The sequence below is a fragment of the Canis aureus genome, chromosome 17 (assembly GCF_053574225.1).
Source record: "Canis aureus isolate CA01 chromosome 17, VMU_Caureus_v.1.0, whole genome shotgun sequence".
NCBI lineage: Eukaryota > Metazoa > Chordata > Mammalia > Carnivora > Canidae > Canis > Canis aureus.
The window spans coordinates 55,474,349-55,489,266 of NC_135627.1; the positions used below are offsets into that span (position 1 = coordinate 55,474,349).

A 14,918-nucleotide genomic window follows, 5' to 3' on the forward strand; every position below is an offset into this window, starting at 1 on the left:
ATTGTTTTTTTTTTATTTCATTGTTTTTTATGGCTAAGTAATATACTGTGTGTGTGTGTGTGTACACACCACCTCTTCTTTATCCATTCATAAATTGATGGACACAGGCTGTTTCCATAATTTGGCTGTTGAAGATAATGCTCCTACACACCAGGGTGCATGTATCCCTTTGAATTAGTATTTTTGTATTCTTTGGGTAAATACCTTAAGTAGTGTGATTGTTGGACTGTAGGATAGTTCTAATTGTAGCTTTTTGGGAACCTCCATACTGTTTGCCACAGTGGCTGCACCAGTTTGCATTCCCACCAATAGTCCACAAGGGTTCCTATTTCTCCACATCCTCTCCACCACTTGTTATTTCTTGTGTTTTTTATTTTAGCCATTCTAACAGGAATTTATCCATTTCTTCTAGATTGTCCAATTGGTTGGCATCTAGTTTTTCATAATATTCTCTTATGATTATTTGTATTTCTGGGACGTTGGTTGTCATTTCTCCTCTCTCATTTGTGATTTTATTTTTTGGGGTCCTCTCTGTTTTCTTTTTGATAAATGTGGCTAGAGGTTCATTAATTTTATTAATTTTCTTTTTGAAGAACCAGCTCCTGGTTTCATTGATCTGTTGTTTTTTAGTTTTTGTCATTTATTTCTGCTCTATCTTTACCATTTCTGCTAGCTTTATGCTTCATTTATTGTTCTTTTTTCAAGCTCCTTTAGGTATAAAGTTAGGTTGTTTATTTGAGATTTTTCTTGCTTCTTGAGATGGACCTGTATTGCTATCCACTTCCCTATGAGGACCACTTTTGCTGCATTACAAAGGTTTTGGACCACTGTATTTTTGTTTTCATTTTTTCCATGTATTTTTTTTATTTCTTCTACTCCTCTTTTTTTTTTTTATTTAAAGATTTTATTTATTCATTCATGAGAGACAGAGAGAGAGAGAGGCAGAGACACAGGCAGAGGGAGAAGCAGGCTCCCTTCAGGGAGCCCGACATGGGACTCGATCCCTGGTCTCCAGGATCACACCCTGGGCCGAAGGCAGCACTAAACCGCTGAGCCACCTGGGCTGCCCTCTACTTATCTTTCTTTTTAATATTTGACTTCCCGGCATAATCTCCCATGCCACTAAGTCTCACATTCACTTAGCCAACATGGCCTAAAGAAGTAAGATTGCTCTTTAGAAAGAAATGGACGTGTTCAGTATAAATTGACATTTATTATGTTCTCATCTCCCTGTCTTTTTTTTTTTTTTTTAAGATTTTATTTATTTATTTATGACAGACACAGAGAGAGAAAGGCAGAGACACAGGCAGAGGGAGAAGCAGGCTCCATGCAGGGAGCCTGAGTGGGACTTGATCCCAGGACCCCAGGATCACACCCCGGGCTGAAGGTTGTGTTAAACTGCTGGACCACTGGGGCTGCCCCCTCATCTCCCAATCTTGACTAGATATATTAACTCTATTAGATGGTTGAGTTTTTTTTTTTTAAAGATTTATTTATTTATTATAGACATAGAGAGAGAGAGAGAGAGAGAGAGAGGGGCAGAGAGAGAAGCAGGCTCCATGCCAGGTGCCCGACGTGGGCCTCGATCCCGGGTCTTCAGGATTGCACCCTGGGCCAAAGGCAGGCACCAAACCTCTGAGCCACCCAGGGATCCCCAGATGGTCAAGTTTTTGTCTCTATTTACCATAATACCATTGTTCTCTTAATATTTATAAATGAGAACATCTGGGCAGCCCAGGTGGCTCAGCGGTTTAGTGCCACCTTCAGCCCTAGGCCATGATCCTGGAGTCCCGGGATCAAATCCTGCGTCAGGCTCCCGGCATGGAGCCTGCTTCTCCCTCTGCCTGTGTCTCTGCCTCTCTCTCTTTCTCTCTCTCTCTCTCTCTGTGCCTCTCATGAATAAATAAAATCTTTAAAAATAAATAAATGAGAACATCTGTTTTCAAGGAAAATTTTGTAAGAAAATAAGAACTGAGCTATTTCTGTATTTTTAACATTCTTCATTAAATACGGCATTGTTTTTAAGTAGGCTCCACATCCAATGTGAGGCTTGAACTTAACAACCGTGAGATTGGGATCCCTGGGTGGCGCAGTGGTTTGGCGCCTGCCTTTGGCCCAGGGCGCGATCCTGGAGACCTGGGATCGAATCCCACGTCGGGCTCCCTGCATGGAGCCTGCTTCTCCCTCTGCCTATGTCTCTGACTCTCTCTCTCTCTGTGTGTGACTATCATAAATAAATAAAAATTTAAAAAAAAAAAACAACCGTGAGATTGAAAGTCACATGCTCTACCAACTGAGTTAACCAAGCACTGTTTTGTACATTATTAAGATAAAAATTGCAGATGACCTCCTTGGTTTCCTTAAGCAGATAACAGCAGTATAAAATACTTGAGAACAGTGGTTTTCAATTGTCTTTTTATGAGCTGTTATCATTCCTGGTTGGAACTATAGTCTCTAGAATCTTTTTTTCTAATTAAAATCTGTTGGAAATTTACCTAAGTACTTCATCTTGTGTACGCACTGTTGTTAAATTTTCTTTTAAGTTCTTATTCCAATTGTTCATTGTTGGCATATATTGTATATTGACCTTGTATCCTTGCAGCTTTGCTGTAGTGTACTTGCTTATTAGTTCCAGGAGTATTTTTATAAATGCTTTGGAGTTTTGTTTTTTTTTTTAAGATTTTATTTATTTATTCATGAGAGACACACACAGAGAGAGAGAGAGAGAGAGGCAGAGACACAGGCAGAGGGAGAAGCAGGCTCCATGTAGGGAGCCGGATGTGGGACTCGATCCCGGGTCTCCAGGATCACACCCCAGGCTGAAGGTGGCGCTATATCGCTAAGCCACCAGGGCTGCCCTGGAGTTTCCTATAATCACATCATCTGTGAGTAAAGATAGATGTATTATTTCTTTTCCAAACTCCTTAAACCTTGTCTTTTTATTTTTCTACCCGAAGAGTGACTTTACTAGTTTTAAAAACAGATAATATAGGATTTCTTTTTTGTATTATTAAGAGTTTATTTTTAAGTAATCTCTATACCCAACATGGAGCTCAGACTTACAACCCCCAGATCAAGTCACATGCTCTACCAGCTGAGCCAGCCAGCTGCCCCTATAGGATTTCTTTTAAAGTCTAATTTTCTCTTTTTTTTTTTTTTTTTTAAGATTTTATTTATTTATTCTTGAGAGACACAAAGAGAGAGGCAGAGACACAGGCAGAGGGAGGAGAAGTAGGCTTCATGCAAGGAGCCTGATGCAGAACACTATCCCGGAACTCCAGGATCACACCCTGAGCCAAAGCAGATGCTCAACGGCTAAGCCACCCTGGCATCCCTAATTATTCTCTTTGTCATCATTGTTTGTCAAACTCCTTTGTGAGTTTGATAAATAAGGAATTTCTTCCAGTTAGTTGATTGAACAGGTTTCTTCTTGTTTTTAAGAAAATCATAGAGTAGAACTTGAACAATCCCTTCAACTATATGTTGATGATCCCATATCAACTATATGTATATATATTCCTATTGGGAAAAGATTCATCAATCTTAGTTTAGTCTCTTATTACTCAATCTGAATAAAAATAATAAGTTTTTTTTTTTAGTTTTTCTTAACTATATGGCTCAATAGTATATTTTCTGTGTTCATTCTTCAGGAAACACAAGAAGCAAGGAAGTCATTTAATAAGAAGGATGAAGAACATGTATTGTCAGGAAGGGAAAAGAGGTTGGCTGAGCAGGTGTCCTCATACAATGTAAGTAAGAATAAAATATATAAGCGTTTATTTTCTTCTTTTTCTTTTAAGAGCGGTCATAAGTTTTGTCATTATTTTTTAAAAATTTATTTATGTATTTGAGAGAGAGAGTATGTATTAGTTGTGGGAGGGGCAGAGAGAGAATCTCAAGCAGAACACTGAGTGTGGACCCCAACTTGGGGCTGGATCCCACAACCCTGAGATCACAACCTGAGCCGAATCCAAGAGTCAGATGCTTAACTGTGCCACCCAGGTGCCCCAAGCTTTTTTTTTTTTTCTATCCTTCAGTATTGTCTTTCTTGTTTCTCTTTCTTACATCTTCCTTTTTACCTCGATCTTTTTCTGCATGTATGTCCTGAGAAATATCCCACTTTGTTGTATTATATACATTTATCTTAAATCCTTTTTATAGGATTTTTGTAGGATTTTTTTTGTATTCATGTAATATTTTCAATTTGTATTTTTTTTAAGATTGTATTTATTTAATCTTGAGACACAGAGGAAGAGAGAGGCAGAAACATAGGCAGAGGGGATCCCTGGGTGGCTCAGCAGTTTAGCGCCTGCCTTTGGCCCAGGGCGCGATCCTGGAGTCCCGGGATTGAGTCCCACATCAGGCTCCTGGCATGGAGCCTGCCTCTCCCTCCTCCTGTGTCTCTGCCTATGTCTATCATAAATAAATAAATCCTTAAAAAAAAAAAAAAAAAAGAAAGAAAGGAAGAAACATAGGCAGAGGGAGAAGCAGGCTCCATGAAGGGAGGGACTCGATATCAGGACTCTGGGATCACGACCTGACCCAAAGGCAGACGCTCAACCACTGAGCCACCCAGGCGTCCCTTTCAGTTTACTTAAGTTATATATCAGAAATTTAATTTCTAGAGATTAGTAACAGATGATCAGAAAACAAGAGCCCTGGCCTTGCAGATACTACCACCCAGAGCCGCCTGCGCCACCCAGCCATGGTCAGTCCCACCACGTTCTTTGACATCACTGTGGACTGGGAGCCCCTGAGCTGCATCACTTTCGAGCTGTTTACAGACCAAGTTCCAAAGACAGCAGAGAACCTACCTCCCGTGGGTACTGGAAAGAAAGGATTTGGTAATAAGGTTCCTGCTTTCACAGGATTATTCTAGGACTTATGTGCCAGGGTGGTGACTTCACACGCTATGACACTTGTAGTAAGTCTACCTATGAGGAGAAATTGGCTGATGAGAATTTCATCCTGAAGCACATGGTCCTGGCATCCTGTCCGTGGCAAATGCTGGACCCAACACGAACGATTCCCAGTTTTTCATCTGCACTGCCAAGACTGTGGTTGGGTGGCAGGCAGGTGGTCTTTGGCAAGGTGAGAGAGAGCATGAATATAATGGAAACGATGGAGCAGTTTGGGTCCAGGAGTGACAAGCCCAGCAGGAAGATTACCATTGCTGACTGTAGATAAATCTAATAAATTTGACTTGTATTTTACTTTAACTACCAGACTATTCCTTTGATAGCTCAGGAAAGCACTCCTTTACCTTCATCTGCTCAAAAAATCTGATAATCTCTATGCTCTCACTGCAGTTCAGTGGATTCCATATTTTCCTTACTCCCCTCCCAAGTCTAGCTGGATTGAAGAGTCAAGCTTATGATTGTGAAATAAAAACTAAACAGCAGGGGATCCCTGGGTGGCGCAGTGGTTTGGCGCCTGCCTTTGGCCCAGGGCACGATCCTGGAGACCCGGGATCGAATCCCACATCAGGCTCCCGGTGCATGGAGCCTGCTTCTCCCTCTGCCTGTGTCTCTGCCTCTCTCTCTCTGTGACTATCATAAATAAATAAAATAAAATAAAAAAATTAAAAAAAAAAAAAAAAAACTAAACAGCAATAAAAGAAAGCAAAAGCCTTACTAATTCCTAGAGATCCTCAGTTCATATTTTATATTATAAGCAGATTTGGAATATTCGATGTGAAGATTTAAATATTGGAGAAAAGAATCTAAATTTATAAACTAAACAGTTTAGTATTCATTTGACATTTTGTTATTTCATTGTATTCTCTTACTTTAAAGAAAAAAGCAAAAAACAAAAACTGGTGATTGTTCCAGCTCAGAGAATAAATGTAAATTACTAAACCTTTCAGCCCTGCAGTGTTTAGGTATTTAAGGAAAATTACTTGTTCTCAGTGTATTAGTTAATGAAAAGTTCCATAAATGTTAAAAACATAGTTAGCATGATTAGTTGGACATATGTAGACCAGTACACAAACAGTAAGCATACATGAAACATTCTTGGAAACTGACCAAAAACTCCACTTACATGGGACATTTTTGAAAACTGACCAGCTTAAGAGTCAAAGCTCAACAAAACTAAGAATCACTATCATTAAAGCCATGTTCTCTGAACTCAAGAAATTGAAGTAAAAATTCAGAATAATTTAAAAGACTTATACAAGGGATCCCTGGGTGGCGCAGTGGTTTGGCGCCTGCCTTTGGCCCAGAGCGCGATCCTGGAGACCCGGGATCAAGTCCCACGTCGGGCTCCCGGTGCATGGAGCCTGCTTCTCCCTCTGCCTGCATCTCTGCCTCTCTCTGTGTGTCTTTCATGAATAAATAAATAAAATCTTAAAAAAAAAAAAAGCTTTATTCATAATAGCAACATTCTGGGGACAGCTCAGATGCTTATCAATAAGAGAAAGAAAAATAATTCAATGAAATATTACTCAGAAATAAAAAGGAACAAATAACAGGGTAGCCTGAGTAGCTCAGTCAGTTATGCATCTGCCTTCAGCTCAGGTCATGATCCCAGGGGCTTGGGATCAAGCCCCACATTGGTCTCTCTGCTCAGCAGGGAGGCTGCTTCTCCCTCTCCCTCTGCTTAACACTCTACCTACTTGTGTATGCTCTCGCTCACTCTGTCAAATAAATAAATCTTTTTTTTTTTTTTTTTCAAAAAGGAACAAATTACAAATAAATGGAACAACTTGGATAAGTCTCAAAGTCATTACACTGAGTACAAGGAAGTATGTACAAGAAAGTACATACTGCACCATTCCATATATATGAAGCTCTACATTAAGCAGAATGAATCTGTGGTAGAAAAAAATCAGAATACTGGTTGTTGGGGTCACGGTATGAGTATTGACTAGGAAGGGGCAAAGTGTGATAGAAATGTTCCAGATTTTGAATTATAAAACTCAGTGACTGTACACTTAAGATTTATGCATGTTGGGGGATCCCTGGATGGCTCAGCGGTTTGGCGCCTGCCTTTGGCCCAGGGCGTGATCCCAGGGTCCCGGGATCGAGTCCCACGTTGGGCTCCCGGCGTGGAGCCTGCTTCTCCCTCCTCCTATGTCTCTGCCTCTCTCTCTCTATGTCTATCATAAATAAATAAAATAAATCTTTAAAAAAAAAAAGATTTATGCATGTAAATTTACCTTAAAGGAGAAAATTGTGAACAAATGTGGAGTTCTAGCTAATGAAATGAATGCTAAAGTACTTAGGGATTGTGTAATGACGTCTAGAGTTTACCTTAGAATGCATCAAAGGGTGCCTGGATGGTACAGTCGTTTAAGCATCAGACTGTTAATTTCGGCTCAGGTCATGATCCTCAGGGTCCTGAGTTGGAGCCCTCTGATGGGTTCTGTGCTGGCTGTGGAGCATGCTTAAGGTTCTCTCTCTGCCCCTCCCCCAGCTCCCCTTCTGTGCTCTGTCTGTCTCTAAAATAAAATAAAACAGGGCAGCCCAGGTGGCTCAGCGGTTTAGCACCACCTTCAGCCCAGGGCGTGATCCTGGAGACCTGGGATCGAGTCCATGTCAGGCTCTCCCTGCATGGAGCCTGCTTCTCCCTCTGCCTATGTCTCTACCTCTCTCTCTGTGTCTGTGTCTCTCATGAATAAATAAATAAAATCTTTATAAAAAAATAAAAATGAAATCTGTAGGACAGGCCAAATCCTGTCTTGGATTTGGCAAAACCTATTAGGGTTTGTAAAAGCCCTCCTTAATGTTCGTTCATCATGACTGCTTAATCATTTTGCTTCATGATCATATTCTGTCCATACTCTGTACAAGTAAAGATTTTTTTTTTAATTTTTATTTATTTATGATAGTCACACAGGGAGAGAGAGAGAGAGAGGCAGAGACACAGGCAGAGGGAGAAGCAGGCTCCATGCACCGGGAGCCCGATGTGGGATTCGATCCTGGGTCTCCAGGATCACGCCCTGGGCCAAAGGCAGGCGCCAAACCGCTGCACCACCCAGGGATCCCACAAGTAAAGATTTTCATTTCTACCCCTCTTCCTCTCCCCTAGGAATCAAAAAGATCAGAATCTCTTATGGACATTCATCATAAGAAATTAAAAAATAAGGCTGCCGAAGAGAAAAATAAGCCCCAAGAAAGAATACCATTTGACCGTGATAAAGATCTCAAAGTTAATCGGTTTGATGAAGCTCAGAAAAAAGCTCTGATAAAGAAATCTAGAGAACTAAACACCAGATTTTCACATGGCAAAGGCAGTATGTTTTTATAAGTAAGTATATCTCAGTGAGGTATATTTTCAAACTGATAAATTTGAACTTTTCTAAATACGCTGTTATCTATAAGTAATTGTGTGTAAAAATCTATTTCCTTTTATAATAAAGTAGTTTATAACCTGAAAATCTTTTTTGATAAGTCCACCATGAGTTTTTGAATATTCAGCCCTGTGGGATAAAAAATGTAGTTAACTGGAAAAGTAGCCTTGTCTTCAGGCATTGCTATTAACCAGGCATTGCTATTAAAAACACTAAAATTACATTTTAGTTTAAAAGAAATGGCAAAGGAAAGAGTGGTTTAAGGTTGGGTAAATATGCATGCTTTTTTAAAGAACAGAGAAAGATGTGTTTATCATTTCTGTGTTAAACAAGGTCACAGTTAGAAAACGTTCATTGCTTTGAAAGCTTCTGTTTAAGTTAAGGTTTAAAATCATATCCTTCATCCAAGCCCAATCTGACCAGGGTTCATAAAGGTGAGTAAGGAATTACATAAAAACTGAGGTTGCTCCTTAAAATCTTTAATTGTATGAAACCTACATCAATATTAAAATATGGCTTTAAAGGAAAATACAGGGGTGCCTGGCTGGTTCAGTCGGTGGAGCATGTGACTCTTGATCTCAGTATTGTGAGTTCGAGCCCCACGTTGGGGTGTAGAGATTACTTAAAAATCTAAAAAATTAAAAATAAAGGAAAATACGGTTAAGGTTAGAAACATTTCCAACTTACTAAACTTTCTTATTCTTACTTCAGGGGGATTTCCCTGTGCAATGAAGAAAAGTTGAAGAACACTCTTTTGTCAGTCTGTCCACCTTTATTCCTTTGTTTTGAGTTTCTTAAAATTAGAGATTACTTTAGTCTTAAAAACCATACAAACTTACCTTGTGCTGTATGTCCTGTAAGTCACGTGGAAACCTAAAGTCAGTATTTCTTATGTGGAATAGAATATTATGTGTCTTTGGCTTCTGAGGAAGTGTGGGCTTTTCTTCAAATAATTATTTTGAGGGCAGCCCGGGTGCCTCAGCCATTTAGTGCCACCTTCAGCCCAGGGCATGATCCTGGAGACCCGGGATCGAGTCCTATGTCAGGCTCCCTGCATGGAGCCTGCTTCTCCCTCTGCCTGTGTCTCTGCTTCTCTCTCTGTGTCTCTCTCATGAATGGATAAATAAAATCTTTTTTTAAAAAATAATTATTTTGGGGATCTCCCACCTATTCCCTAATTTTTGTGGTGTCTCCCAAGTATTGTGTAAGATCTGTTCAGGACTATTCGCTGAATCTCCACCAGTGTAGACCTCCTTATCAGCTGTTCCTAACCTGCCCTGGAGTAAGTGTGTTGAGTCCTTGCAGTAAATCCATGCATCTGAAATTGTTCGGGTTTTCCCTCTAAACTGCAGCCAGTGAATACACATTTACAAATAGAGGGCTTGGAGGTTTTGTCTGTTTTGTTGACGTTTTGCTTCTTTGGGCAACCAGGGCTTTTCGTTTCTTGTTTGGGTTTTTTGTGTTGGTTGGTTGGTTTTTAAGTAAGAAAGAAGGGCCTCTATGTTATCTCGTGTACTAAGAAAAACTAATTTGATTTTTCCAACTTTAATAAGTACTTCTAGGAGAGGCGATCTAAGGGACAAAATATGCCATTAGCCATTAGCAGTGTGAAGTCAAAGACTTGGTCTCTCTGGGCTCAGCCAAAGCTTTCTAAGTCTTTAAACTTTGCTTTGAGGTTATCTTATTTTACCCATTTATATTTAACAGATTTTAGCTAATTTATTGGGGACTGATCTTTTATATCAATCATGAGTAGTCTTTTTTAAAAATCAAGTTCATAATCTTGAAATACAAAAATATGAATGGAAACTCTAATCATAACCACTCTAATGAGAATACGTAACTTGGTAATGCTTTGAGGCACTGTCTCTTAAGATGTTAAATAGAACATTCTAAATAGTTAAAGCCTAAATTCAAATTCTCTTAGTTATGTTTTATTACAGAGTCATCCTAATTGTTCACTAGTTCTGTGTTATAGTTTTGATAAAGCATGAGGGGTTTTGTTTTTTTGTTTTGTGTGGGGGAAAAAAAAGAACACAAAATGAGAGACTAGGTAGGAGGTGGGAGGTTTTAATGGAAAAACATTCTGATTCTTAGTTCATTTAGGCTTTGTGAAAATTGAGTACAGTGAACTGTTGAGATTATGGCACAAGTTATTCCTCGTTGCTCTTTTATGATATCAGCGTAAACAGTAGCCTACTCAAGGAGTGTAGCTTTTAAAGAGATGAATTCTCCTAAGCAAACTGAAACAGCTTCTTGTCTAAGCAAAATTGAACAGAGCTACCATTTGACTAAAGATGTCATTTTTAGTAATATTTTCTGAATGCAGAACATTGTGCAAAAGCATCCACTGCTCTCATTTAATTTCGTTATAATTTTCCTGGACGAAAGGAAGACATGTTTTCCAGTTCCTCACCCTTCTATAAATTTCTAACATACAGTTTTGGGAAACTTTGTATTTTTTAAAGTAAAAATATCACCTTTGGTTACTTCTTTTTCTTTGTTTTATTCATCTTAAGGGGATAGGATATTTCTGCATCACGTAGTTACTGTTTTTCCCGTCACCTTGAAGCGTCTTTGTCCTCTGCAAAAGAGAGAAAAACCTCTTCTCTCTGCCTGATGCTTTCCATGAGTTACCATCTTACTGCTCCCTTGGGTGTAATGCTCTTTCATGCCATCCCAGTTTTAATCAAACGTGAGGCCAGACCAGAGGTTTTTATGCCCCTCGGAGAGACTAAGCCCAGTAGAATAGCATTGATAATAAAAGAACAGAGTTGCTATTTACACAGAATGGAAAGGTGCTCAGGGCAGCCCCTCCCCTCTTCCAAAGTGGTAAAAAGCCTAATTAATTCAAGTCTCCATTCATCTGGCAGAAAATTAGCATCAGCTGGCATTTTATATGCAGTAGTGGATGAGTGAAGGACTATAATCATAGCTCACTACTTGCTATTGTTTTTGTTTTAATATTCAACTATAGTAGTGTTTTAAAAGTTAAATGAAGAATAAACTCAAATATATTAAAAAAAGAAAATTAGCATCATTGACATCTTCTAATAAGACCTTTTTAATTTCTTGTACTTCTTGGCTAAGTCTTATAGAACTGTGGCCTCCTTTGAAACTTAAAAATGAAGGGAAAAATTAAAAAGCCAACACTAAGTTCAAAAGATGAAGCAGGGGCAGCCTGAGTGGCTCAGCGGTTTAGCGCCTGCCCTTGGCCCAGGGTGTGATCCTGGAGACTCGGGATCAAGTCCCAGGTCGGGCTCCCTGCATGGAGCCTGCTTCTCCCTCTGCCTGTGTCTCTGCCTCTCTTCTCCGTGTGTCTCTCATGAATAAATAAAATCTTAAAAAAAAAAAAAAAAAAAAAGATGAAGCAGATACTGTAACTTTCTTTTCTGTTGAAGGTGACATCTAAGTTCATTGTACCTGAAATTACATGATTTTTGTCCACCTCTGTAAGTTGTCATCTCAGATAGACTGAGTTACTTCCATGAATAACCACATTACTGATAAATAAATGGTGGCGTTAGCAAGGGAGGGGATTGGGAGCGGGAACAGAAGATGAGAGATGGTGGCTACACCATTCATTATCACATAAATTAGAACCTTTTTATATTAGCAAAATATTGTAAATTAAACCATTGCTCTTTAAAAAAACAAAACAATGACAAAAATCATGGTCTTACTAAGAGGTTTTCAGTCATGTTTGGATATAGCAGCCATTTCGCATTTATCTTTTGAACTTTTAATAGTTCTTTTAATTAATGAGTTTTTTTAGAAGCGAGGTTGAGATTGACATGGTACCAAAACTTCCTTGCTCCAGAATAGATTAATAGTTATTCTATAAATTATTTGGTCCCCAAACATCACGGCACTTTTTATTTCTTATATGGGGTAGATCATGTTAATATTATTACTCAGAAACATATAATCATGGGAGATAGGTTTCTTAAACTATAAGAGTCCTTGTCTTGTGTCTTTTATACTTCTTTCATGGTGATGATAAACATTGTTAGAAAAAATAACTCTCTGTTGAGTATTGTACCTACGAGGAAGAATTAACATGGAGGAAAGTGATTAGAGATAGTGCCTGTGTAACATCCGTGCCAAGTCTTCTATTTCATGATATTAATTTATTTTACTTTGGTTTTTACACCATCATGAGATCTAAGTCTACAGTTACAGAGGTCATGCATTTCCTGTTATAAGAGAGGTATATTTTTTTGCAGCTTCAAAAATTGTTTTACTGTGACTGTGGTTTGTAAAATACTATAAAGAGCTATACACTGCCCCCTTTGAATCTTTTCATTTTGAACTTTACAATAAAAGACTGTTTTTAGAAAAGAATTCCTGATGTATAATTTTTTATGTATAAATAAAGTTTCATCTCTATCTGAGAAGCTGAGGTCTTTTCTTTTTCTTCTGTTTTAATATTACTAACTCATCTGAAGCAAGCAATCTTGGCAAAGAGAATATTCCACAAAAATACATTCTGGCCAACCGGATCATTTTAGGAAGACAGCTCACTTGCCAGGTTTTCATTATCCCAACATAATTACAAACAGTAACTGTTTTCTTTAGACCTGCAAGACAAATTGGAAATGCTCTTAAGAGCACCATGGCACAAGAGGGCTAGCACTGGCTTATCACCAAGATTCCATTGTTTTGGAACGGTCGGTGGGTGTTTTCAGGAGTGTTTGATTATCAGCTTTTTTCTTTCCTACTTCCCAAATTCTTTCAGAACACATGTATTCTTTTATCATTTGGGGTGGAGGGATTATCCCCCCCCTTTTTTTTTAAATCCTACCCCCCCTTTTTTTGTAAATCCTAATTTTTTATTATATAGGGTTAGTTGAGGATGAGAAACTTTTCAGGTAAAATGATAAGAAACGTCTTTCTGAAGAGATGTCATTTAAGCTAAAACCTAAAAAATGAAAAAGATGCTAGCAGTGTGAACAGTGACTGACCACACATGCAAAGGCCTTGAAGCATTAGTTCTGAGGTGTTTGAAAAACTGCACCAGGGTGGACGGTATGTAAGAAATACAGGGGCTCAGGGTTGGTCCTTGCTACTGATGCCAGGAACCCCAGATAAAGGCATCTGAGCAGTTAGAAGGTGAAAGGAAGCCTCCCAGAGGAGAGTATACTTTGGCCAAGTCATAAACATCACACAGGAGTTAGCCAGATGGGTCCTAACACCAAAGATCTGTCCTCCTGGCCTTCGAGGATTCCCAGCCATGTCTGCACTGGTCCTTCAGGTCCTTGCTCTGAAGACTGCACGTACTGCACTAGTGTCAGCAGCAGAAAATAAGTGCATTGAACATCTGCCTATACTTGTCCCCAAAACTACTTCAAGCACAGCCGGGGCCTTTTGTCTTATCTTTCAAAATTTGTCATAAATTATTGTTCATTTCCTCCCCATAGGCCTAATTATTAAGGATTATATACATTCTCTTTAAGAGCTAAATAGCACCAGATACCAAATGAGTAAATGAATCTTTAAAATTCAGGGCTTGGAAGGAGATTTTCATATTTCTATTTCTTGTGATCCTTGGACCGCCATCAGAATCAACTGAGGAGATTGATTAAATGCAGGTTCCCAGGCCCACTCCTCTGGGAATCCTTGAGGTTAGAGCCCAGAGAATCTCTGCTTTTAACCATCTCTCAGGTCATCCTTTGTAAAAAGTTTGAGAATCACTGCACTTACTATATCCATGATCATCTTAGGTCGCACAGCTGCAGCCACCAGTACCAGCAATAACTTGCATTACGAAGAGTAGGTTGTCCTTCCTATCGGGGAATTGATGCCTAAAAGGGTATATTCTTCAAACATTTTGACCAGCCAGCTACCACGGGGCTCAAGATTCTACTGTCAGTGATAGTTTGGTTTCATTAGATTGCCTTCTCGTAGGCTCCTTTTAAAATGGAAGAGTCTTCAGGAGGAGTAGTACGTTATAAGATCTTTGGCGCTGGCTGGTGGCTCTCAAGAGATCGCTGAATACCCTGGAAGCGCAGAACACACGCATGCGAACCATGAACTCCAGAGGTGGTCTCTGCCTTGTGACTTTTCCTTAGCAAAACTCACCAATGTTGAGGTCTGAGATAACTGTGCCTTGACAGCTAATTATTTTAACTAAAGAACGTTGAAAGCAAGTGAGTTTACTTTTTGGATACCATTTTCTACATTTGCTAACAAAAGAACAATGACAGTAGCTAAAGGAACGTCAAGGAGAAACAAAGGGGCATGATTGTTTTAAAGCTGAAAATTTTCAAGGACCTATGCTAGAATATTTAAAAGAACTGCAGAACTCCTGTCAGGTCTCTGATAACCGCCTCTCTACCATCCAACCTTTCCATTTGGTCTCCTTAGGATGAGGTAATGTTGGCCAAACAGGGCATGTGATGAGTTATTTAGTCCTAAAGTTTTCATACAGTCAACGCTCTGAGATGAAAACAGATGTGCTCCTTCTATCACTGGGCACAAGAGCCCTCATTAACATAGGAGAATTAGTGATACTATGCTAATTAAGAGCATAAACATTGGAAACCAGCCTGGAATGGAATCCTGGCCCTGCCACTAGCTGTGTAGACTTGAGAAAGTTCCTTAACCTATCTCAGCCCAAATAGGT

General features: G+C 39.2%; 1 protein-coding gene across 3 annotated transcripts in view; it reads left to right on the forward strand.

The window, feature by feature from the left end:
* GPALPP1 (GPALPP motifs containing 1) overlaps positions 1–12,690 on the forward strand; it is a 49,495-nt gene extending 36,805 nt beyond the window's left edge. For all 3 annotated transcript variants that reach the window (XM_077855617.1, XM_077855618.1, XM_077855619.1), the window contains exons 7-9: positions 3,651–3,749; positions 8,032–8,250; positions 9,005–12,690. In XM_077855617.1, the coding sequence (XP_077711743.1) occupies positions 3,651–3,749; positions 8,032–8,250 (318 nt within the window). In that variant the 3' untranslated portion in view covers positions 9,005–12,690. The remainder of the gene's footprint in view (positions 1–3,650; positions 3,750–8,031; positions 8,251–9,004) is intronic.
* The last annotated feature ends 2,228 nt before the right edge of the window (positions 12,691–14,918 follow it).